The sequence below is a fragment of the Narcine bancroftii genome, chromosome 8 (genome assembly GCF_036971445.1).
Source record: "Narcine bancroftii isolate sNarBan1 chromosome 8, sNarBan1.hap1, whole genome shotgun sequence".
NCBI classification, from domain to species: Eukaryota; Metazoa; Chordata; class Chondrichthyes; order Torpediniformes; family Narcinidae; genus Narcine; species Narcine bancroftii.
In genome coordinates this window covers 151,189,925-151,215,051 of record NC_091476.1, presented here as the reverse complement: position 1 = coordinate 151,215,051, position 25,127 = coordinate 151,189,925, and the positions used below count along the sequence as shown (strand labels likewise).

At 42.6% G+C, this 25,127-nt stretch overlaps 1 protein-coding gene across 12 annotated transcripts in view; it reads right to left on the bottom strand.

Moving 5' to 3' along the window:
* The window catches only part of LOC138741375 (phosphatase and actin regulator 4-like), a 155,135-nt gene that overhangs the window by 60,708 nt on the left and 69,300 nt on the right, over window positions 1-25,127 (bottom strand). For 4 of the 12 annotated variants that reach the window (XM_069895352.1, XM_069895351.1, XM_069895353.1 and 1 more), the window contains one exon: window positions 16,094-16,136. The exons of 3 other annotated variants lie outside the window; for them this stretch is intronic. In XM_069895352.1, the coding sequence (XP_069751453.1) occupies window positions 16,094-16,109 (16 nt within the window). In that variant the 5' untranslated portion in view covers window positions 16,110-16,136. Of the gene's footprint in view, window positions 1-4,026; window positions 4,153-15,552; window positions 15,593-16,093; window positions 16,137-23,522; window positions 23,556-25,127 lie in introns of those variants that run through there. 5 more of the 12 variants (XM_069895341.1, XM_069895347.1, XM_069895342.1 and 2 more) reach the window with 3 other exon arrangements.

The window sequence follows — 25,127 nt, the reverse complement described above, 5'->3', positions numbered from 1 at the left end:
GACCTCCAATAGAGATACAGAGTTCACTTCAGGACTCTGGGCAGTGCTGACCAAGTTACTGGGAACCTAGCTCCACCATACCACAAATTATCACCCTCCAGGACAACAGGTTGGTGGAGCAGTTCCACAGACACCTAAAGGCAGTCTTGATGGCAGACGAACTACCCTGGGTCCTCCTGGGGATCCGCAAGGTGCTGAAAGAGGACTTCAACACCTCAGCAACCAAGATGGTATACGGAGCACTGTTGGTGATACCAGGGGAGTTCTTGTCCACCGCCAAGAACCCAGAGGACTAAGCTGAGGGGAAAACTGGGCACTCTAGCACCTCTGCAGCTTCCGCTGCAAGCCAGGCCAAAGCCTACATCCCAAAAGATTTAGAGACCTGTGAGTACATTTTCATTCAGTAGGGGGCACACCGAACACCTGTGCAACGACCGTATGAGGGGCCGTATAAAGGAATCAGGCATAACAGGTCAACATGTGTGCTGGATATCAGTGGTAAGGAAAAGACTTTCACTATTGAATGCCTCAAGCCAGCATACCTGAAAATTTGTCAACCAGTCTCCACGCAGCCTCTGTAATGCAGAGATAGACCACCAAAAGAACAGTGCTCCGATCGCTGGGGCATGTAGCAATCTGCTAACTGAGATGCGACCCAGAAAACAAAATGGCTGATGAATGCAGCGATTGCGCAGACCCCACGGGGGCCAACAACCTTTGTCCCAGGTGACCACCTGCACAGCAGGAAACGACAAGCAACGGCAGGAACGCTGCCCAATTAGAGATCGGTGCTGCCGTGTCGTCACTCCTCTCATGGAAGAGAATATTAGCAGACTTGCCAGTGCATAAATCAGTCTTCGACTTCGACTTCTCGTGTGTGTCTTCTTTCTACACTTCATGATAGCGTACATGCTACACAGTGTACTTTATATAACAAAGATAAAGACATGTAACTAACGTTTCTGGCTCGAGCCCTTCATGGCAAGTGCCTTCCTACATTTTGCTCATAATTTGCTGAAGGGCACAAGTCTGAAATGCTGGTTATGTATCTTTCTCTTTGCTACATAAAGTACACTGTTTGACCTGGCGAGTTTCTCCAGCATTTTCTTCTATTTCATTAAATAGTGAGTTAAGTTCAGTCCTTTAACCCAAGTTCTTTAAACTTTAACAAAGTGATACATCGTCCCAAACTGACAGTTCCAGCCCAGATCCTTGCTCACAAAGTGAGCAAATTCCACAGGCTTCACAATAGCCATTTATTTACCACAACTTTTTCTTCACCAAAAAACCAGAACGCTTAAAAATTCAGTGGGTTAAGCTGAATCTGTGGAGACAAAAGGTGCAGATCAACATTTTAGGTGAGACCCTGCATCAGAACTTTTTTTTTTAAAACTTACTGTTTCGACTAGGTATTGGTTCCAAATCGCTCCATTATTCTAGCCTTCTTTCTCAGGAGTGATTTACTCCAGCCAATAAAACTATGCCACTCCAGATCTAAAATATTACTTGGCTCTAACTCTTAGCTAGTGCTGACATTGACATCTGCCCACTTCCTTTCAAGCATACTTCCACCTTCCGTTTGGTAACATCCCCCCCCCACCACCTCCCCAATACCTTTGAGAGGAAAAAATGTCAGATCAGTGCGAATGGTTGTTCACACTGTCCAAGGGCAAGTCATACAGGAAAGGACTATTCCAACAATCTGCTTGCTTTGTGTCCAGAAACATGAGAATATGATACAGAACATTAGAATTTGATGCCCTACTTATCATAGTCTCAAGAAAACCAAGGTCCCTTTTCAACAAATGGCCTAGTTTGGAGGAGCATTCTCTGCTGCTTCAGCTTTGTTTGTAGAAGTGAACATAGGAGGCATCAAGATTGCAGCACAAGATCTCTGCAGCAGTGGAAGCAATTGATTACAGGAGAGCACTGATTTTCTTTCAAGGCTCCCAAGGGATTCCCTTAGAAATATAAGTTGTTTAGGCACAATGTTTAAGGCGACAGTTTCAAAGCAATTCAAGACAGGTTGCCTCAACTGACGCACACACCAACCAACACGACAGAGCCAGATTTATCTGCTGGATACAAACTTGCTGATCTCAGATAACAGTGATCCCATAATTGGGCTTGGGATAGGGACTGGGTTTTTTGCTGGAATACAGCGAACCAGACATTCCCCCCAGCAGGAGCAAGCTCAGGTTGGGAACCCCTCAATAAATCAGCCTTTAAACTCTGAAATCCTGCAGTTTTTTTTTAAACCAGGTGAGTAGCATCCGTTCTTTACGGCAGGTGCTTGCTGAGTTGAAGGTTAGAAATCCTTCAAAAAAAAATCTATCTTTGTACAAAACATAGTAGGTTCCCCATTTAAACTCCCGTGAAATTGGTTCACATTGAGGTCTGACTGAATGAGACCCCTATAGAGAAAGGGCACTAAGAAGTGCTGGAGAACCTCAGCAGGTACTTAAAAAGCACAAAGCAGTCAATGCTTTAGACCTCGCTGTGGATGCTACGCGGCCTCCTGAGCTTCTCCAGCACCACTGTGTACTGCTCGAGACTCCAGCATCTGTCGATTTCTTGTTTACCTCCACTAGAAAGAGCAAGAGTCGTGAGCAGAGGCAGCAATGCGCACTGGCCACAAATGCAAATCACATTAACGATAATGACGAAACAGGAAATTAAAAATTAAGATCCCTTTATAAAAATAGCATGATGCTGAAAGTTGTAACAAGAGCTGCTGTGCCAAAAAGCATTTGCCTCCTCATTAAGATACAGGAAGCCATTCAACCATCAAGTCCATGGCCAGTTACCAGCAAGGCAAACCCATCCATCCCACTCTCCTGCTGCACGGTTAGCGCAATGCTAACAATGCCATCGACTCAGCTTGGATGCGGTTGGTCTAAATTTAAATTTAAACAGTGTTTCTCACATGCCCATCAACTCTTGCAAATTTTTGTGGCTTTCTTCATTTTCATATACTCCTTTTCCTATTCATATGAACAAAGGGTAGTCAATTAATCAACCAGCATAGTTTTAGGACATGGGAGGAAACCATCTCTCAGATACTCATGCAGTCACAGTGGGAACAAATTACAAGTCAGGCAGGACTAGACTTTGGTCCCTTGGCCCATGAGGCAGGCAGCAAATGTGTGCTGCCATATTACCCTAGTAACAAATTGGAGTTTATTTTGTAAATCCATTCATGACAATAATCATTGCATTTATAAAGCACCTCTGTTTGAGAGAAATGTCCGAGAGTGTAATATAGAAATGTTATCAGACAATAATTTATACTAAATGTCTCAAAGTGAAGCTTGGGAAGATGGATCAAAAGTTTGGTCAAAGTAAGTATGAAAAGGTTTGGGCAAGAAGTTCAGAGTTTTGGTCCCAAGTAGCTGAAGGCACATCACTGATAGTGGAATACAGGAGGAAGATATGCAAGAAACCAGAACTGGAGGAGGTTTGATAAGGATGGCAAAACCAGGGAAGAGTTATATTAAGTTCATTACTCACCCAGCACACAGCTCAAAGCAAAATATAATTTCTGCATTAATGCACAATATAATCAAATGACTGTACTCCCATCAAAACTGTGCAGAATTGAATCAGCAATTAAATACAGAGCAGAACACAGCTAATACCAAACAAATGCCGAGTCCTGTTCCCATTTCATTCCATAATTAGTGAAACAAAACGGCATGGGGTTTTGCACAGCATGGAAAGAACTCAGGACTGAACAGAATTTTCACGCGAAAGAAAAAAAAACACTTCAAGATAACCAAACTAAATTCATCCGTGGATAGTGATTGATATGGTTCAAACCCAGCCAAAATGCATCAAATACTACACAAATCACTTAGAAGACTTCAAATTAATTGCAGAAATTTACTGCCCATAAATGATGCAGAGCTCAGAACAAATCCATCAAAAATGATGGCACACCTTTAAACACATTCTGGGTACTGACAGGAAAAAAAGGCAGACCAAAAATGGGTCTAAAAGTGGCAACCAGACATCAAATAAACTTACTTTCATTCTGAGACACCAGCTTTGTCACACAAGATGTACAAAACATGTAAACAGCCGAGACAGTGTTCCACTAATCAATTGGCTATCTTTGGCTCTTGCTGCCGTCAAGGCTGTGTGAAACTGAGGTGGGCGTAGGTTTGATTCAGTGATCAACTACGCAGAGGAGGAGGAGTAGGAAATGTCTAGCTCACTGATTAACGCAGGGCTTTAGAGTAGGCGGAGCAGAGCTAGTGTTTACAATTAAAGAGATATTACAGCTAAGTCAAAATAGCCTTTAAAATCTTCCTTTCTCCTAAGAGAACAGGGTGTCTGGAATACAAAGGGATAAGTAGAAACAGCCCACGGGTGTGACCCAGACAGTACAAGGTATTGTAAATACAAGGACTGCAAGTACCAGCTAAAGTCTGACTCGTCAGAACAATTTTTAATATACATGATTTTTCCTTGTACTTTGAGGAATATAATTTCTGTTAGTGAAAATAGGCTCTTGACTCGTTAGTTGTAGGTGGCCATAGACACATGCTTGACTTCAACTGTCACCTTGATCCAACAGGGATAGATGGATGCATTTTCTCACCCTCCATAGAAGAGCCTCCTGATGCAATCAGAAATGCCTGAGAGAATTACTCCATGCACTGGACTACCTAAAGCAGCATCATTTCAACAACCAGTCTTTTACAATCACCACATTTTTGTTTAAATTTAGACATACAGCAAGGCAACACGCCATTTTGGCCTACAAGTCCATGCTACCCAATTAACCTATGCCCAGGTGCTTTTCAAATGGTGAGAAGATACCCCACGTGAACAAAGGGAGAATGTACAACTCCTTTCAGACAGCGCGGGATTCGAACCCCAGTCCCAATCATTGGAATCGTAAACGCTTTGCGCTAACCGCTATGCCAACTGGGCTGAGCACATTGCGCTAACGGCTATGCCAACTGGGCTGAGCACGTTGCGCTAACGGCTATGCCAACTGGGCTGAGCACGTTGCGCTAACGGCTATGCCAACTGGGCTGAGCACGTTGCGCTAACCGCTATGCCAACTGGGCTGAGCACATTGCGCTAACGGCTATGCCAACTGGGCTGAGCACATTGCGCTAACGGCTATGCCAACTGGGCTGAGCACATTGCGCTAACCGCTATGCCAACTGGGCTGAGCACATTGCGCTAACCGCTATGCCAACTGGGCTGAGCACATTGCGCTAACCGCTATGCCAACTGGGCTGAGCACATTGCGCTAACCGCTATGCCAACTGGGCTGAGCACATTGCGCTAACCGCTATGCCAACTGGGCTGAGCACATTGCGCTAACCGCTATGCCAACTGGGCTGAGCACATTGCGCTAACCGCTATGCCAACTGGGCTGAGCACATTGCGCTAACCGCTATGCCAACTGGGCTGAGCACATTGCGCTAACCGCTATGCCAACTGGGCTGAGCACATTGCGCTAACCGCTATGCCAACTGGGCTGAGCACATTGCGCTAACCGCTATGCCAACTGGGCTGAGCACATTGCGCTAACCGCTATGCCAACTGGGCTGAGCACATTGCGCTAACCGCTATGCTAACTGGACTGAGCACGTTGCGCTAACCGCTATGCCAACTGGGCTGAGCACGTTGCGCTAACCGCTATGCCAACTGGGCTGAGCACATTGCGCTAACGACTATCCAACTGGGCTGAGCACATTGCGCTAACCGCTATGCCAACTGGGCTGAGCACATTGCGCTAACCGCTATGCCAACTGGGCTGAGCACATTGCGCTAACCGCTATGCCAACTGGGCTGAGCACATTGCGCTAACCGCTATGCCAACTGGGCTGAGCACATTGCGCTAACCGCTCTGCCAACTGGGCTGAGCACATTGCGCTAACGGCTATGCCAACTGGGCTGAGCACATTGCGCTAACCGCTATGCCAACTGGGCTGAGCACATTGCGCTAACCGCTATGCCAGCTGGGCTGAGCACATTGCGCTAACCGCTATGCCAGCTGGGCTGAGCACATTGCGCTAACCGCTATGCCAACTGGGCTGAGCACATTGCGCTAACCGCTATGCCAACTGGGCTGAGCACATTGCGCTAACCGCTATGCCAACTGGGCTGAGCACATTGCGCTAACCGCTATGCCAACTGGGCTGAGCACATTGCGCTAACCGCTATGCCAACTGGGCTGAGCACATTGCGCTAACGGCTATGCCAACTGGGCTGAGCACATTGCGCTAACCGCTATGCCAACTGGGCTGAGCACATTGCGCTAACCGCTATGCCAACTGGGCTGAGCACATTGCGCTAACCGCTATGCCAACTGGGCTGAGCACATTGCGCTAACCGCTATGCCAACTGGGCTGAGCACATTGCGCTAACCGCTATGCCAACTGGGCTGAGCACATTGCGCTAACCGCTATGCCAACTGGGCTGAGCACATTGCGCTAACCGCTATGCCAACTGGGCTGAGCACATTGCGCTAACCGCTATGCCAACTGGGCTGAGCACATTGCGCTAACCGCTATGCCAACTGGGCTGAGCACATTGCGCTAACCGCTAAGCCAACTGGGCTGAGCACATTGCGCTAACCGCTATGCCAACTGGGCTGAGCACATTGCGCTAACCGCTATGCCAACTGGGCTGAGCACATTGCGCTAACCACTATGCCAACTGGGCTGAGCACATTGCGCTAACCGCTATGCCAACTGGGCTGAGCACATTGCGCTAACCGCTATGCCAACTGGGCTGAGCACATTGCGCTAACCGCTATGCCAACTGGGCTGAGCACATTGCGCTAACAGCTATGCCAACTGGGCTGAGCACATTGCGCTAACTGCTATGCCAACTGGGCTGAGCACATTGCGCTAACCGCTATGCCAACTGGGCTGAGCACATCGCGCTAACTGCTATGCCAACTGTGCTGAGCACATTGCGCTAACCGCTATGCCAACTGGGCTGAGCACATTGCGCTAACCGCTATGCCAACTGGGCTGAGCACATTGCGCTCACTGCTATGACAACTGGGCTGAGCACATTGCGCTAACTGCTATGACAACCGTGTCACCCTGATGAATGCCCCCTATTCCATTCTTGAATCAGGACCACAAGATGCAAAGCAGAAATAAGCAATTTAGTCCATTAAGTCTGGTCTGACATTTCATCATAGCTTATTTATTTTTCCCTTAAACCCATTCTCCTGTCTTCTCCTTGTAACCTTCCTTACCAAGAACACATAAACTTCCACTTTAAATATACCCAATATTTTTTTGCACTACCAATAAGTAGTAATTCTGCTTCGCCTGCAGAAAAAAAACAATCTCAGGGTTGTATGTGGTGCCATGTAAGTTCTCTGACAATAAATCTGACATCTACTTTGGCTTCCACAGCCATCTGTGGCAATGAATTCCACAGATTCACAACCCTTCTTCCTCATCTAAGGAGACTCCCTTTATTCAAAAGTTGTACCCTCTGATTCTGGACTCTCCCACTCCTGGAAACATCCTCTCCACATCCACTCAGTTCAGCTCTTTCAATATTCAGTCGGTTTCAGTGAGATCCCCTCTCATCCTAGTGACTAGAGGACCAGAGCTATCAAAAGCTCCTCATACATTAACCATCTCATCCCTGGGATCACGATCATAAACGCCCTCTGCACATCCTTCCTGAGATGTGGGGCCCAAAACGGCTCACAATATTCCAAATGTGTTCTGACCAATGCCCTATAAAGCCTCAGCATTACATCTTTGCTTTTAAATTATAGTCTTCTCAAAAATTGAGGCTAACATTGGATTTGCCTTTCTTTCACCCGATTCAACCTGCAAGTGAACCTTAGGGAATCCTGCTCTAAGACTTCCCAAGTCACTTTGGATCTCCATTTACTGAATTCTAAATTCTGACGTGCCAAAATGAGTCATATCCAATGAACTCGTACTCTGTACAGTTGTTATTTCGCTGTGCAGATCAGTGGTGATGAAAAGACCTGCATTTATATTGTGCAATAAGAAACTCAGCAGGTCATGCAGCATCTATAGAAAGCAAAGGGAGATAGTCAGATCTGGGCCTTTTTTCAATGTATGAGCAAAATGCATCTGAACAAAAAGGGTGGGGGCAGGAGAGGAGGTAAGAAGGAGTAGGGGGAAGCACAGGCCAACAGGTCAAAGGTGCATATGGGTGGAAGGGCAGAAGAGAAAAATGCTGAGAAGTGATAGGAGAGGGGAAAGCTCTCTGAATGGAGAGGAAAGGGGATGGAGAGCTGGAGGAAAGAAGGGAGACAGAAGGAGCGGCCAACGAAAACTGTCGGTCAATGTCAATGCCATCTGGTTGGAGAGTACCCAGACAGAATATTAGTGGTTGTTCTCCATTCTGTGGGTGGCCTAAGATTGGCAGTGCATGAGGCCATGGACAGATATGTTGGTGTGGGAATGGGGTGCAGAACTGAAATGGTTGTCCACTGGGGCATCCCCATTATTGCAGAGGATAGTGCAAAGGCGCTCAACAAAATAATCTCCCTTTTTGTGACCAGTCTCTCTAATGTAGAGAGGGGGGGTTGGGGGGATGTAATGAGCCCAGAGGACACCAAAACCCAGCAGCAATAGAAATTCACCAAGACAAATGATTACTTGAACAAAAGTTGCTTTTAATTATCTTTAAACATGAAAACAGGATCAAACTTTAACATTACTATTTAACTTCTTTCTTTCTCTTTGACTTGGCTTTGCGGACGAAGATTTATGGAGGGGGTAAAAAGTCCACGTCAGCTGCAGGCTCGTTTGTGGCTGACAAGTCCGATGCGGGACAGGCAGACACGGTTGCAGCGGTTGCAAGGGAAAATTGGTTGGTTGGTGTTGGGTTTTTCCTCCTTTGCCTTTTGACAGTGAGGTGGGCTCTGCGGTCTTCTTCAAAGGAGGTTGCTGCCCGCCGAACTGTGAGGCACCAAGATGCGCGGTTTGAGGCGATATCAGCCCACTGGCAGTGGTCAATGTGGCAGGCACCAAGAGATTTCTTTTTGCAGTCCTTGTACCTCTTCTTTGGTGCACCTCTGTCACGGTGGCCAGTGGAGAGTTCGCCATATAACACGATCTTGGGAAGGTGATGGTCGTCCTCCGCCATCTCGAGTACTTCCATGTTAGGGATGAAGTCGCTCCAATGAATGTTGAGGATGGAGCGGAGACAACGCTGGTGGAAGCGTTCTAGGTGCCGTAGGTGATGCCGGTAGAGGACCCATGATTCGGAGCCGAACAGGAGTGTGGGTATGACAGCGGCTCTGTACACGCTAATCTTTGTGAGGTTTTTCAGTTGGTTGTTTTTCCAGACTCTTTTGTGTACTCTTCCAAAGGCGCTATTTGCCTTGGTGAGTCTGTTGTCTATCTCGTTGTTGATCCTTGCATCCGATGAAATGGTGCAGCCAAGATAGGTAAACTGGTTGACCATTTTGTGTTCTGTGTGCCCGATGGAGATGTGGGGGGGCTGGTCGTCATGGTGGGGAGCTGGCTGATGGAGGACCTCAGTTTTCTTCAGGCTGACTTCCAGGCCAAACATCTTGGCAGTTTCCGCAAAACAGGATGTCAAGCCCTGAAGAGCTGGCTCTGAATGGGCAACTAAAGCGGCACTGTCTGCAAAGAGTAGTTTTCGGACAAGTTGCTCTTGTGTCTTGGTGTGAGCTTGCAGGTGCCTCAGATTGAAGAGACTGCCATCCGTGTGGTACCGGATGTAAACAGCGTCTTCATTGTTGAGGTCTTTCATGGCTTGTTTCAGCATCATGCTGAAGAAGATTGAAAAGATTGAAAGTTTGTTTAACTTAACCCCCTTGTAATTCTATGTACGTGTATGTAATATGTGCAAGTTCAGAAAAGTTATTTAATTCACAGTCCCATCTCACTTCTCACTCCTCCAAGTTCACTGGTTGCAGGCAATTCTTATACTGTGCACAAAATTTAACATTTATGAAGTTCACCAGGCTTTGGTGCTTGAAAGGTAAATGGCTTTCAGAGAGAGCTTTGTTGGGTATAAGCCCACCCTCTGCTGGACATCATGATGTCACCCTTCCACATATATAAAACCCTGTGTGTCGGTAGCCATGTTAGTCTAATAGAAGTAAAGGATGAGAAACCATCATGTCTCCGAGTCTTAACTGCGTGAGTGCATATACATCAGTGGTGATGAGGAATGAAATGAACCCTACACATACTCAAAGCACCAACCATAAGAAAGAAAACAACAGAAGAAAGACAGAAAACAACCCCAACAGATTCCTGCCAAAAGATCAAGGTGAAAGCAGGCCAAGATGGCAAAGGGAAAGTTCAGGGAATTCAATGAAATAGAAGAGAGTTGGGATAGCTATGTAGAACATTTTAACCACTACTGAGTGGCCAACAATATTGTGGAAGGTCCAGTAAACCGCAAACGTGCCCTCTTCCTCAGTATAATGGAGAGCAGAGGCAGCAGCGATCAACCAAGAAAAACTTCAACAGCCCATTACAGCCCAGATGATCGGAAAAGAAACCCGAAAAGAGGCAACATTAAGCAAGATCCTATACTTAATGGGTGATCAGAATCTGAAGTCATCCCAGAAGATTTAAATCCTTACCACACATGCTGCTGTGAATTATCAGTCAAAGAAGGATGTTTACTATGGGGTACCCTTACAACTATTCCAGCCAAATGGCAAACTACCATGTTATCAGAACTGCATCAGAACCATCCGCGAATGGTACGAATGAAGGCACTGGCACAGATGTCTGATGGCCCTCCATAGACAGATACATTGAAACAACAGTAAGAGAATGCAAAGTATGTCAGTCAATGCAGCCAGAAATGCCACAAGCCAAAGCTAACCCATGGAAATACCCATCCAAACCCTGGCATTGGATTCATGTAGACTTTGCTGGACCATTCATAGGTGAGACTTTCCTAATAGCTGTGGACGCACACTCCAAATGGCCAGTAGTTTCACAACTGAAAAACACCAAAGCAGATCCCCTGATGGACTGTCTACAAAACATCTTTGCCACTTACGGATTGCCTCATGAATTAGTTAAGGACAATGGACCTCAATTTACATCAGAACATTTAAAAACATTTATGCATGAGAACAATATCAGACATATTTTCTCCACACCCTATCACCCAAGTACTAATGGGGAGGCAGAACATTTTGTATAAACATTCAAAAAAGCAATGAAAACCATGAAACTAAATGGCTCCCGAAAACCAAAAAAAAAATAATCGCAGATTTCCCATTGGGGTACGGAAACACACTGCATTCTACCACAAAAAGCACCCCAGGCGAACTAATATTTGGCTCCAACCTGCAGACCAGATCTGATTGCAAAAAACGCATCACCACAAAACCTCACCTAGAACATTGGAAGTGGGCAAGAGAGTTCTGGTACGAGATTATAGACAATATAAAGGTGGTAGGAGTAATCATACAAAAATGAAGCCCCTGCTCATACTCTGTTCTTGTGGGGCGACAGATTGTTGAAGCGACACATTGACCAATTACAAGCATTGACTGATACCAAAGTCCATGAACTGCCTTTTGAAATGGAGGAGGTGGAACCAGACCTGCCATGACCTGCCCTGACCATACCACCTCTCAGGCCAAGTGAGGGGGCAAGTGAGGACCCATAGACTATCTATGGGTCCCGAGCAAAGACCAGCACCAAAAACCACGCTGAAGTGGTCCAAAAGAGAAAGAAGACCACCTGGTTTTAAGGACTATGTGCCCTGATTATTATTAAATAATTTCCCTTTTATAATTATAATTACTCATGAGATGTATCCTAATTCTCACGTAGTCCTGGGCCCAATGCAATCTTATTAGTTTGAAGGGGCCCAGTCAGCATTTATCGCACGTGGCGGGGGTGGGGGGGGGGAAGAGTGTTGGGTATAAGCCCACTTCTGCTGGATATCATGATGCCCACGTCATGATGTCACTCTTCCATATATACAAAACCCTGTGTGTCAGTAGCCATGTTAGTCTAACAGAAGTAAAGGATGAGAAAGCGTCACATCTCCAAGCCTTAATTGTGTGAGTGCATACACAACAGTTGGACACCCACAACTGATTCCTTCTGATTAGCCACATCAGTGTCTTGCCAAAGAAACTTACCCCATCAGGGTTTTCCAGATGATAACCTCTTTCTTTCAGGCCACCACAGACTTCCTTTTTGTTTCCATTATTTCAAGTGAAACATTAGGCAACCAGTCCTCTTCTCTTGTCTGGCCCACAAGGGCTTTGAACAGGCTGAACTAAGAACTCACAACCCGTCTTCACAATAGGGTTTTCCCACAAGCTTGTCAGCTTGTCCTGTTCCAGTCCCAGCTGCTGCTGAACTGTAGAACTGATCTCTCTCTCTCTCAGAGAAAAAACACATAACCCTCTTTAGAACAGCAAACTGCACTTTGATTACAGCACTGGACCCAATCTTCTGAGTTGGTTCATTTCCAAAACAATAATCCACTACTCCACAGCATGTCCAATTAATGCCTACCTGTGAAGTCTCTCTAGGCATTCTTCAAAGTTTTTGCAAAAGCACTCAGAACCTGGACTGTCTGGCTTGAGCCAAGCTCTTGCATTTTATATGAGGTCTATTTTGAAGTGTTTACATCTGTATGTGACCTAACTAAAAATCCCACACAATTATCTCCTTTTAAACATATCTATATACAATAAAAAATATAACATAATTTGTCACAGGGAGCAGTGGAGCATCAGTTGCAGTGGATGTCTCCTGTTATTGATTGCAGGATAATGAAATACAGTACATTTCCTCATATCCAAAATTCAGCTAACCAAAAGTTCTATTATCCAAACTTTTTTCCGGTGGCGACATGATATCACAAGTTGAAAAAAATGTATTTGATCATTGTTTTCACCCAATCCCAATACCAGCTAATACTCTTTTTTAAGTAAAATTTTGATTTGGTATGGTCAGTAAATCACTCATGATCATGGATTCAAATCTCATTTATCAGTACATTCTGAAAATTTGGGAGGAATCAGAACATAGTCACAGGTTAAATTTGCACATTCCACACAAAAAGACCAGGATCAAAGCCCAGGTGCTTAAAACCATGTGTGTACACTGAAGACTCTTTGCCTTTCAGCAGACAGAATGCAATTGTGTATATTACATGTTCTGATTCACATTTATTGTTCAAGTCCATAAATATCATCACATACAACCCTAAGATTCTTTTTCCTGTGAGCAAGGAAGAAATGCCATTCATTGGTAGTGCAAGAAAAACAGCACACAATGTATTGTTTGTATGTAAACAATTAAAGAAATGTAAACAAACTGCAACACAGAGAGGAAAAAAAATCAGTACACTGCAGAAGTAAGAGTCCTTAAATGAGTCCCTGATTGAGTTTATTGTTGAGAAATCTGAAGGAGAAGGAGTAGCAGATGTTCATGAACCTTGTGGTGTAAGTCTTGTGGAATCTATACCTCTTTCCTGATGGTAGCAGCAAGAACAGAGCAAATGCTGGGTGGCGTGGATCCTTGATGATTGTTACTGCTCTCAGACGGCAGCTTTCCCTACAGATGTTCTCAATGGTGGGGAGGGCTTTATCTGTGGCATCCTGGGCTGTGCCCACTACCTTTCTCAGCTTTACACTCAGGGGTATTGGTGCCCCCATTCAAAACCATGATGCAGCTGGTCATACCAAACCTCAGCAAACTCTTGAGGAAGTAGAGGCACTGATGTACTTTTTTTAAGATGCCATTTGTGTGTCGGGTTTAGGAAAGATCCTCCAAGATTGTAACTCCCAAGAACTTCAATTTGCTCACCCTTTCTACATCTGATCCCCCAATGATCACTGGTTCGTCCACCTCTGATTTTCCCCTCTTGAAATCAACAATCAGCTCCTTCATATTGAGTGTAAGGTTGTTGCTGTTGCACCATTCAGCCAAATTTTCCATCACCCTCCTGTATGCTGATTTTCACCACTTTTTACAAAACCCATTACCGTGGTATTGTCAGCGAATTTGTACATGTAGTTGTCATACCGAGCCACACAGTCAGAGCTGTAAAGCAAGTAGAGCAGGGGCTAAGAATGCAGCCCTTTGGTGCTCTGGTACTGATGGAGGTTGTGGGGGAGATGTTCTTACCAATCCTCACTGATTCTGGCCTGGAAATGAGAAAAATCAAGAAAATCATGTATGATTTCATGAGAATGAAGGAATCTTGATCAGGAAGGATAACCTTATGGAGCCAAGCAGCAAAAAAAAAGTTTCAAATTGATGGAAAAAAGGAGTTTCTAGAATTCGGACGACATAATAGGACATGCCTATCAATCCACACCAGGTTTTGAAGTCCCAGTGCCTTCTAATCACCGGTCAGCATTCCCACCAATCTGGTATTGGGGTTTTGAAAACGAGGATAGCATTCCAATCAGACAACACATGAAAGGCTGCTCACCTATCAATACCTTATCCATGAACCATTTTCCAGATCAGACAAGGAACTGCTGGCAATACAAATATGCAAATGCAAAATTTTCCCTTCCATCTAGTTTGTGTCAGGGCAACAGGAAAATAAAACAAAACAGTTAAATACATAGTTTTTCTCACAACACTCTGAACTGCCACCAAATCTAACTGTGGTCATTGCAATGAAATATTTTTCAATAATAGAAATAGAGAGATCTACCTGCTTCTCATTACATTGGGTGGTGCTAGTGGTGGGGGGGGGGGGGGGGGGGTGGGAACCAAAGTTTAACATTCTATTGGAACGTATTCAAAATTCTTTCAACTGTTGCCGGAAAGACTCTCCACCCTAAACAATCCAGACACAATCTTATCACACGTCTACATGGTCACTATTTCAGGAAACCTAAAGCTTGCATTTATTACACCACCAGAGCAGCAGCAACGAAAGATATTGCTGTATTAGTTAAAAGAACAGGAAATAAAGGGAGTTCACTATATTCTGGAATCACAACTGCCTTTTTTTACTGACTGCAGCATCAGGCAAACACACCCAATTATCACATTATTTTAAGTTCACAGTGGAGAAAGTTAATCCCACAAATGTGAAGCATTTGCCTAAGCATATGGGAATTTTCCAATGCTTTAAAAAGCAGTACTTGATTTATCATCAATCATTAACAGCACAGCGATTTCTCAACAAATGTATATCTCGTGGCCTAGCATGAGAGAGGGAGGATGGGAGATGCAGAGGCCTAGGTTAAATCTAAGGCAATGAGGAAAGGTACAGAAGACAAGGGAGTGGGGTGGGCAAAATAAAAAGATGATGAAATGAGAAGAGGAGGAAAGAGACAGGGAGGGAAAGAGGGGAGTGGAAAATAGGCCAGGGGAAGGGAAATGGCAGGGAAAAGCTGGGTGACAGTGGGGAAAAGAGGCCAGATTCAAGGCTAAGTGGAATGAAAGAGCAAAGAGGTTGAGATAAGGGGAGAAAGAAAGACTGAGGCTGGCTGTTGGGAGAGAAATGAAAATGAGGCCAGTTTAAAATATTATAAAAAGCTGCATTCTTAAACCTTATTTCCGTTTACTGTCACTTAAATTACACCGATACCTGGGAGAAAATCATGTAGACTCATGCCAAAACTCTAGCCCAAAATAGTTTTGTTTCTATAGCCCTCATAGGCCAAGCACTTCCTCTTTCTGCACCCTTCATGCTGAAGTTCATGCACATGCTGAACTTTATTGAAGTGGTGAATTTCAAAGGTGATGATTCAGATCACATGACAGATTCAGTATCGGTATACTCAAATATGGGAAGAAATATACAGTTACATAATCTCTTTAATTCAGCTGTAATGCATGAATGAACATAAGCCATTACAGGAACAGTTAAAAAATGTTTTAACCCATCAAGCTCAGGAATTTCAGAGGATGCTTATTAAGTATTCCATCACAAAATACCCCATCCTTTCATTCCCAACCACTACCCAGAAATTACTAGCTTAAAATCAAACTGAAGATCACTCCCTCCACCTCTCAATTGGTGAGCTTTTTTCAGGATTGAACACACTTGGTCCACTAGAAATTGTGCAGATTAATTCACCACATCATAAGTTAGGATTTTTGATCAACCAAGAGCACAAGGCACTTACCTACACGATTTTCCATTCCTTGCTCCACGTCTTCGTAACAACACTGCAAAGGAGAGAATAGTTATTGCACAGCAACTCTGTTATTACACAATGGCATCACATTTGGGTACTTTACTTGATAAACAAGTTACGGTTCAAGTCCAAAGTACCACACAACACATTACTTGCACTTAGTAGCTGCACTTAATCCAAACTAAACAGAACGCTTCATACTTTAATGTTCTCCTAACTAAGTGCAGATTTTAAAAAAAACCAGACTGTTCCAATGTCAAATCATAGGAAATAATTTATTTAACCAATCATTCATCTTTGGCTTCTATTCCAGGATGGTACTTTGTCTTAAACTTGACCCAGTACGACACCACGAGATGTGCCACTGCAACTAAATGTTAATGCTATAGAACTTCAGCAAACCACAGCTTCACTTTTCTCCCTTTCCAACAGTTCTTCAGCAACAGATTGAGAAAAGCACGCATTCCAACAAGGTAACAGAGCCCACCTCCAGGCATTAACAGTGGCTTCGATGTATTTCGCTTCAATATCACAGGAGAATTTCATTTGACCCAGTGGGGATCCTGGGATTATTCTATGCACATTTCCCAGCAGCCCTACAAATTTTCATTTTTACGAATTCAATCAATTCCCTTTTGAGAGCCTTAAATTACCGCAGTCTCAACAGGGGCCTAAGAATTGACAGTAACTTCCGCTGCGATTGTAATGAAATTCTCTTGATGGATCTGTACATTGACCTCAAGCGATTTATGTGCAAGGACACCCAGGTTCCTCCGAACACCAACACATTTCATTTGAAAACAAAACTCCACTGTTCTATTTTTTTTATATATCCTTAAGTTAAGAGATATTTTTAGACGTTGTTCTTGTATATATTCAGTGAATGACCCTCAACAACTTTCATATTATATTCCACGTTCATAGAGCTTCTCGGCACTTTCCTTGTAATGCATATTGCCATCCAGCTTTGTTCCATCAGCAAGTTTGGATAGGTTACACTTGATCCCTTATTCAAAATATTGAAAATCATGTGACCCGCAGGTGCCCTGCACCAATCCCTGCAGCCTCTCTTGTGTCATTGCCTAGAACGGAAAAAAATAATCCATTTATTCCAAGATTCAAACAGTCAGCCCAGCAGGTTTGAATCAGTTATCAAACTTGCATCTATACTAAACCTTTCTCTTGAACTCTATCACATTGCCATCAACTCTCCCATCCTCTGCCATCCATCCTCTCCAACGGTAATTTACAGAAGCTACGAACCTACTAACCAACATATCTTTGACTTGTGACAGGAATCTAGATTACCTGATAGAAACCGTGTGGTCACTAGAAGAAATGAAGATTCCATCCAGACTGTACTGAAGGTCAGAAATTAATCCAAACCTCCAGAGAGTGACTAAATGTCTTCTGCCCAAACACTTCAATGCATACCAGAATACCCCCGAATAAATCTGAACTTTAAACTTGTGTGCTCTTGTTTAATGGTCATGTGTCTCTTTATCAAAAGCTTTTTGAAAGACCAACTACACAATTTCACTCATTTCCTTCATCTAGTTTGCTTGCTTCAGTCATAAATTTCACTTCATAAATTCATGCTGATACTTTTCAATCCTATTATTATTTCCTAAGCACTAGCTCTACCATTTCCTTAATAATATATCATTGCATTTTTTTTCTGGCTGCTACTGTCAAGTTTACTAGTCTATAGTTCAGCTGTTTCACTCTCTCCCTCTCTCTTGAAAATACACAAATGCTGGAGGAACTTAGCAGGTCATGCAACATCTACGAAATGTAACAGGCCGTTGATGTTTCAGGTCTGAGCCATTCATCAGAATGGCTATTGTATATCTGTCCGCTCCAGATCTGTAAAGAACTGACCTAAAATGCTGCTAGCTTATTTTTCATGAATGTATAAAAGCTTTTTACAGTCTGTTTTTAAGTTCCTCTTTGGATCAATCTACTCTTCCTTTCTGTATCAATCTCATGGTCCCCTCTGAATTCTCAAGTTTTCTTAATACTCAGGCCCAATTGATCTTTATGGCAACATTATAACTTTCTTTTGAATATCACTCTTGTCAATTTCTCATTAGGTGTGATTGGACCACTAATGTTGCCATTCTTCAAATGAATTTTTGCATGTTTACTGTTCTACCTTTTTAGTGTAAATTCCCAATTTACCATCACTAACCTCATAGCTTTGTACCTTTATTCATTTTCACATCTTTACAGGTGCAGCTCAAGGATGCATGCTTAACCCACTGCTCTACTCAGAAAACACCCATGACTGCACAGCTAGGCACAATTCAAATGTCTTTAAATTTGCTGATGACATCATGGTAGTCAGCTGAATCACAGACAACAGCAATGAGAAAGAGTATAGGAGTGAGAGAGATCAGCTCGTTGAGTGAGGACACATCAACAACCTTGCACTCAACGCAAACAATACCAAGGAGCTGATTGTGGATGTCAAGAAGGGAAATCGGGAACACAAACCAGTCTTCGACGAGGGATCAGCAGTGGAAAGGGTTAAGAATTTGGAGTTCCTGTGGGTCAAAATCTTGGAGGATCTGTCCTGGGTTCTCTATGTCAATGCAATCATGAAGAAGACTGGCCAGTGGCTATATTTTGTGATGAGTTTAAGATTTGGCATGCCAACAATGAGTTGTAAATTTCTAAAAGTATACCATGGAGAGCATTCCCACTAGTTGCATCAATGTCTGCTATGGAGGTGCCAATGAATAGGACAAGAAAAAAAAAACTACAGAGTTGTGAAATTGGCCAGTGCCATCAAGGGCATCAGTCTCCACTCAAAACAGGACACCGATGAGGTGGTATCTTAAGAAAGCCGCTTCTATCCTCAAGGACCCTCACTGCCCAGGCCATCCCCTCTTCTCATGAACACCATCAGGAAGGAGGTACAGGAGTCTGAAGATGAACACCTAGCAACACAAAGACAGCTTCTTCCCCTCTGCCATCAGTTTCTGAATGGAAAATTAACCACAGACACCACTTCCCTCTCTTTTATTTTTGCACATATTTATTTATTTTTAAATGTAATTTTATGAGAATATTTGCACCTGTAATTCTGCCGCAAAAAAAAATTCTGATTCATATTACCATTCTTCACTTGAAGGCCATTAAACAACAGGCCATTAATAAAACCTTTCTCACTGCACAATACCGGCTTGTCAACAGGCCTATACAGAAAATCATCTCAAACTCCATGAATTTATTTTTCACATTTCTATTCCCATTTTAATTGTCCAAGTTCCCCTTGATTATTATGGCTTTTGCCTTGATCAAGCAAAGCCTATCCCACTGAGAAAGCGTCTTCCTTCTTCCCTACTAATAGGAAGTGAAACCCATTCTTCCCTCTGCAATCTTTGAGCCACACATTCACCTTTCTGATCTTTGTGACAGTTTTCTCGTTTACACACAGCACAGGAAGGATTTCTGAAATGACCACTTTTGAATCTAAACTGCTCATACTTTTCAAAAGACCCTTCTAACTCCCAGTTTTGTCATTAATTCCCACATGGGCAATGACAAGTGGATCTTCCCCTTGCAATTCAATATTCATCCTACCCTGAAATGCCATTAACCCTGACATCAGCTAAGCAATACATTAGAACTTGAACTCACAATTCTAGAGCACAGTATGCAATCCTCCTAATGATCCCATCACTTTTGTGTATCTTTTAATTCCCTCAACTTGAAGAGCTGCAGGATGATTACCAGATGACATGATATAGGCCTCATTCAGAAATAAAGGCCATTTAGGATGAATTTAGGAAAAAAAACTGTCCCAACATACAAGAAGAATCCCTGCAATCCAATACTTCCTTCAATGGATTACTCACAACCCTTTAGACCCAATGCAGTTTGCTGTTAATTGACTCATTCCCCAGTGATTTTAATTAAAATAAAAAAGAAATAATTTTTTTTCTATTTCAGAAGACATTATTTCACATCAAGTAAACAGATTCAAGAATAGAACAAGTGCGATCTGATCACTGGTCATCTTTTATGAGCATTTAAAGCAGCGGTCTCTGCACTGGAGAAAACAAGCACTGAATTGGTGATAGCTTTATAGAAAACTGCACTTTGTTTGCAAGGTTAATTCTGAACTTCCCAGCAGCAATAATTTTAATTCTCATTCCACTCCCACCTTTGGCCACTGTTCTAATGCACCCCAACACATGCTCTTACCTTCTGACTCTGTACATGACAACGCTCAGCACTCATTCAAAATCGGAAGATGCCAGCCCCACCCCCCAGTCCCTCAAGCCTTTCCAGCCATTCAATATTATAGTCCCTGTTGCCATAATGGCCTCCACAACTCTTTTGTGCTGGTTCCCAATAACCCTCAATTCTTCCATCTTACAAATATTTATTTACATCTAATGATCCAAATTCCATCAGACACTGGGACAGAAAATTCCAGAGAGTCATCACTAACCTCTCAAGAAAAATTATGCACGGAACCTTAAAAAATAACATTCACTTGCACTAGCAGCAAGACAGGATGAAAATACAAAACATTAGATTACAAGATTCAAATTGATAGTATACCAAATAAACACGTGATTGGACAAGCAGATCAGAATATTTAATTGCTCACTTTGATTTCTGAAATATGATATTTTGGTCGATTTTGTCTAATTCTTTTTAGTAATTCACATCCAATATGGCAGAATATTATTCATTGATTCAACTACTGAATATTATTCATAACTTCTGAGGATTGAACGTGCACATGAAGAGCTGTCACACCTGTATCCACATCTAACATTATTTTAAGCCTTCAAAAGTGATAAAGGTTAAACTCAGAAGGCCATTCAATGCATCACCTGCACAGGCTCTCTATCAGCGCAGCCCTAGTCCTTTCTTCATATTCCTACAAATTTTAATTTCAATTCAACCCCTAACCTTAAATGCAGCATTTGATAGATGATGTGACTCATTGTTAACTTTACTTCAAGAAGGGCCTCAGAATATTTATCTAAAAATACACAAATGCACATTGTCAAAAATGAGCTTTTACATATTCATGGTGAAGGCAATGGATCAAAAGTCAGCACTTTTGATTGCTGTATCTCAGAGTTTTAAATTAAAATTCCACCTCTAGAATTTGTGCACACTCCAGTCGAGTACTGCAGAGTTCAAAATGCTACCATATAAATGTGAGGCAGACAGACTAGATGCATGTTCATTCAAAAAAGTAAAAGAAAGACAGGTCAATTTTTACAAACAGCAAGCAAAGCTGTCCTGGACAATTTTCATCTCAATTACTATCTAATCAAAGAGCTCAGATTGCCATATATCTCACTTCCAGTGACTGGTTGCAATATTTACTAACTAAATAGTGAATACGCTTGAAATTTAATTGACCAGAATTCCTGGCTATAATATCATAATGCAAATATAACCTTATTCTTTATGACATTTTATGTGAGTCAGGTTGTAGAACCATGTATAAATTTGGACACCCCCATAATGGAAAGGATAGATGCCATAAAAAAAATAACTTGGTGGAATGATACTGGGTACTGAATTATGGCAGAGTTGATAAACTAAAACCAGAGGGGTTTGGTGATTGGGAAGTTCTCCTGTTGTCAGTAGACTTCAAGGGAGCATTTCAAGGAGAGTGACATCTAGAATTGTTGCTGTTGCCATTGTCACGTTGAATCTTGGGAGCTTCTCGTTCAGTCGAAGTTGCCAACACACGATTTCTTTTAATGTGGGATATCTTTTATACACCAGCAACCACTTCACAATGCACTCTGTGGATACATTAGACAGACTAAGTTCAAGCTCTGTGCAAAAAGAAGTTTCCACACTGGTGAGCTTTCACAGTAAACAGAGGAATATATTCTTCACAGTCTAGAGTTTCAGTCTGTTTATGACCATGAAAAAATTGTCACCCACAGTTCAGTGAGTGAAATCCATGTCATGGAGAGACTTCAGAGACTTGAGCACAAAAAGCTGTGCAGCCAGTGTGCTATTGAGAAACTGTGATTTCCCCAACCACCCCCCCCCCACCAGATAAAACGCTAAATTGTTTTCGAAGTAAATAAGATGCCAGCAAAAAAAATCCAGTGAGACTATTTCAAGTTAAAATTCACTCTGGTGACATAGACATTACTTGTAGCCAAACTGCTATGAAAATTAATCTATTTATCATCACATTTCAATTTGAGGGACTTTCTGCCCATGTTTTCTCAAAAATATTTAACTGCCTGCTAACTACTTTGGGATTGCACAAACAATAATGTTTTTCAAATAGGAAACATGTTAATATAACACTTTTAAAAAAGACACAGAAGAGGGAGCCAGGATGAGGTTTTTTCTTTACACACTCAAGAAATCCAGATTGAGGCAAGATGAAAATTACATCTGAGGATGGATAGCAATCAGAAGAGGTCATGATCTATCAACTGAGACTTGAAATTAGAAGAGGCAAATAATGAAGGCAGGAAAAAAAATTATTGGAAAACCTATTTAGTTATAGATACTGTTGGTGTCAAAAATAGAGAAGAGGTCACACTTGCATATCTGACATTACAAAAACTGCAATCTAAACTAGAGGATTATGGAATAGTTTCAGGTAATAAAGTCAATTGGGATAAAAGCAAAATAATGCCATTTATGGGAGGGAATTATAATCAAATTCAGAGAAATTCATAAATTAAGTGGCTGCTAAATGGTACAAAATATTTAGGGATAAAGGTAGATAGTAACTTACAGAATTTATAGAAGTTGAACCAGCTTTCCTTGCTTAGAATTGAGGAAGACCTTGGTAAATCGATTATCCTCTCAATAACTCTTGTTGGGAGGGTCAATTGTATACAAATGAATGTGTTGCCAAGAGCCCAATATCTCTAACAGGGATTACCAATTCTATTACCTCAAGTTTTTTCAAGACTTAAACAAAAGCTTCAGGAAATTCCTCTGGAAGGGTAAACCATCCAGAGTCTCTATTGATAAGTTATGATGGGATTAAGAGATGGGAGGTTTGAAGCTCCGAGACTTTAAATTTATCACCTCTCTCTTTATCAGAAGAGGCATAAATATAGCTGCATAAGGTTGGAGAGAGGTAATTTAATTATTTAAAAGCCAAATATGGTATAACTACTAATATTACCTTCTGCTATTTTCAATTAAGATCTTATTCAAGGGACAAATTGGGCCCAAAATGATGACCTCACTACAGTGCAGTGAAGTAGAGGCTCTGATTTGAAAGGGGACTACTAAGAAATTTATTTCAAAAGCATATTTCCTACTTCAAATGGGTACTCTGAAATAAGGGTTAAATCAATCTAGACAAAGGTGGGAGACAGATTTGGGTGTCCTCTGAGATGATTCCCTTGATGTGGAACTGGTTTGCCCAGAAGGGCAGAAAATGCACACCCACCACATTGGTCACGGCCATTGTTACTGTAGCAGTAGCAGATTCTTGCATTCTGATGCATTCAATGCGGGTTCCAAAACGTTGGAACCGTCGGGGTCACCACTGTACAGACTGCTGCGGCAGCGCTACAAAATGAAGAGAAGTCCACACAGTAAGAGGGTGAACCAAAAACTGACATTATTTGAATTCTCTGCGTTGCCCCATGGGGAACACCCACTTCTGGTGATGTATGCGCTGGCTTCCGGAAGTGACATCAGCGCATCGCTGCGTCACTCCTCAGCCAGCAGTGCGCTACGCGGAAGCGGGGTTTCCCTTAGCTCGCACATGGTGTCAACCACAGGCTTCTTCTCGGTAGTGAAGGAGGGCCTGTGCCATCTTGGGATGGCCGACTGTTGTGGTGATTTGGCCCGTCCACCCACGAAGTCACTTGGCCCACTACAATTGTATTCCCCTGGATAAAATTGCTTATAACCTTAGGAAAAAAAATACGATGTTTTTCTAAAAATTTGGAGTTCGTATCTTCAACACATAGATGTAGATTCTTAACGATGACTCCCCCTACCCCCAACCCACATCACCCTCATCCAGGAACCACCTGGGATATTCCAGGTAAATCAGGATATTTGTCCCTTGGCAGGAGATTGATGAATCCAATGAAATCTTTTCTTTTTTTTGTCTCTTTTTATTTTCTCTCTTCAATTCCATTGACTATTTCTCTCCTTTTTTCCTTGGGTGGATGGGTGGGGAGATGGTTAGGGCTTGTTTTTTTTCTTGCTTATTCCTTTCTTACTCAAAAATCAATATTGAATGATTAAGATTATGTTTCTTTTATGTAATTGATGAATTTCATGTTTCCATGTTGATTTGAAAATATAATCAAAAAAAGAGATCACACTTTAAAGGAGTGTGACTAACATCATAGAACATTACAGCACAGAAACAGGCCTCTTCGGGCCTTCTAGCCCATGCTGAACCATTTTTTTTTACCTAGTCCCACTGACCTGCACCAAGTCCATAGCCCTCCATCCCTGTCCAAATTCCTCTTAAATGTTAAAATTGACCCGTATTCGTCGCTTCAGCACACCCCCACCACTCTGTGTGAAGAAGTTCCTCCCTTACGTTCACACTGAACTTTTCCCCTTTCACTCTTACCCATGTCCTCTGGTCTGTATCTTACCTCCCCTCAGTGGAAAAAGCCTATTTACGTTTATTCAATCTACCCCCCCCACCCCCCACCCCCCTAAATACCTCTATCAAATCTCATTCTTCTACACTCCAGGGAATAAAGTCCTAACCTGTTTAACCTTTCCCTGTAACTCAGTTTCTAAAGACAGAAATCTTTTCTGCACGCTGTCTTATTGATACCTTTCCTGAAGTTACGTGACCAAAACTGCACACAATTCTCCAAATTTGGCCTCACCAATGTCCTATACAATTTTAACATAACATCCCAACTCCTGTTCTCAGTACTTTGATCTATGAAGGCCAATATGTCAAAAGCTCTCTCTATATCCCTATACACCCGTGATGCCACATTCAGGGAATTATGTATTTGTATTCCCAGATCCCTCTGTTCTACCGCACTCCTCAGTGCCCCTACCATTTAGC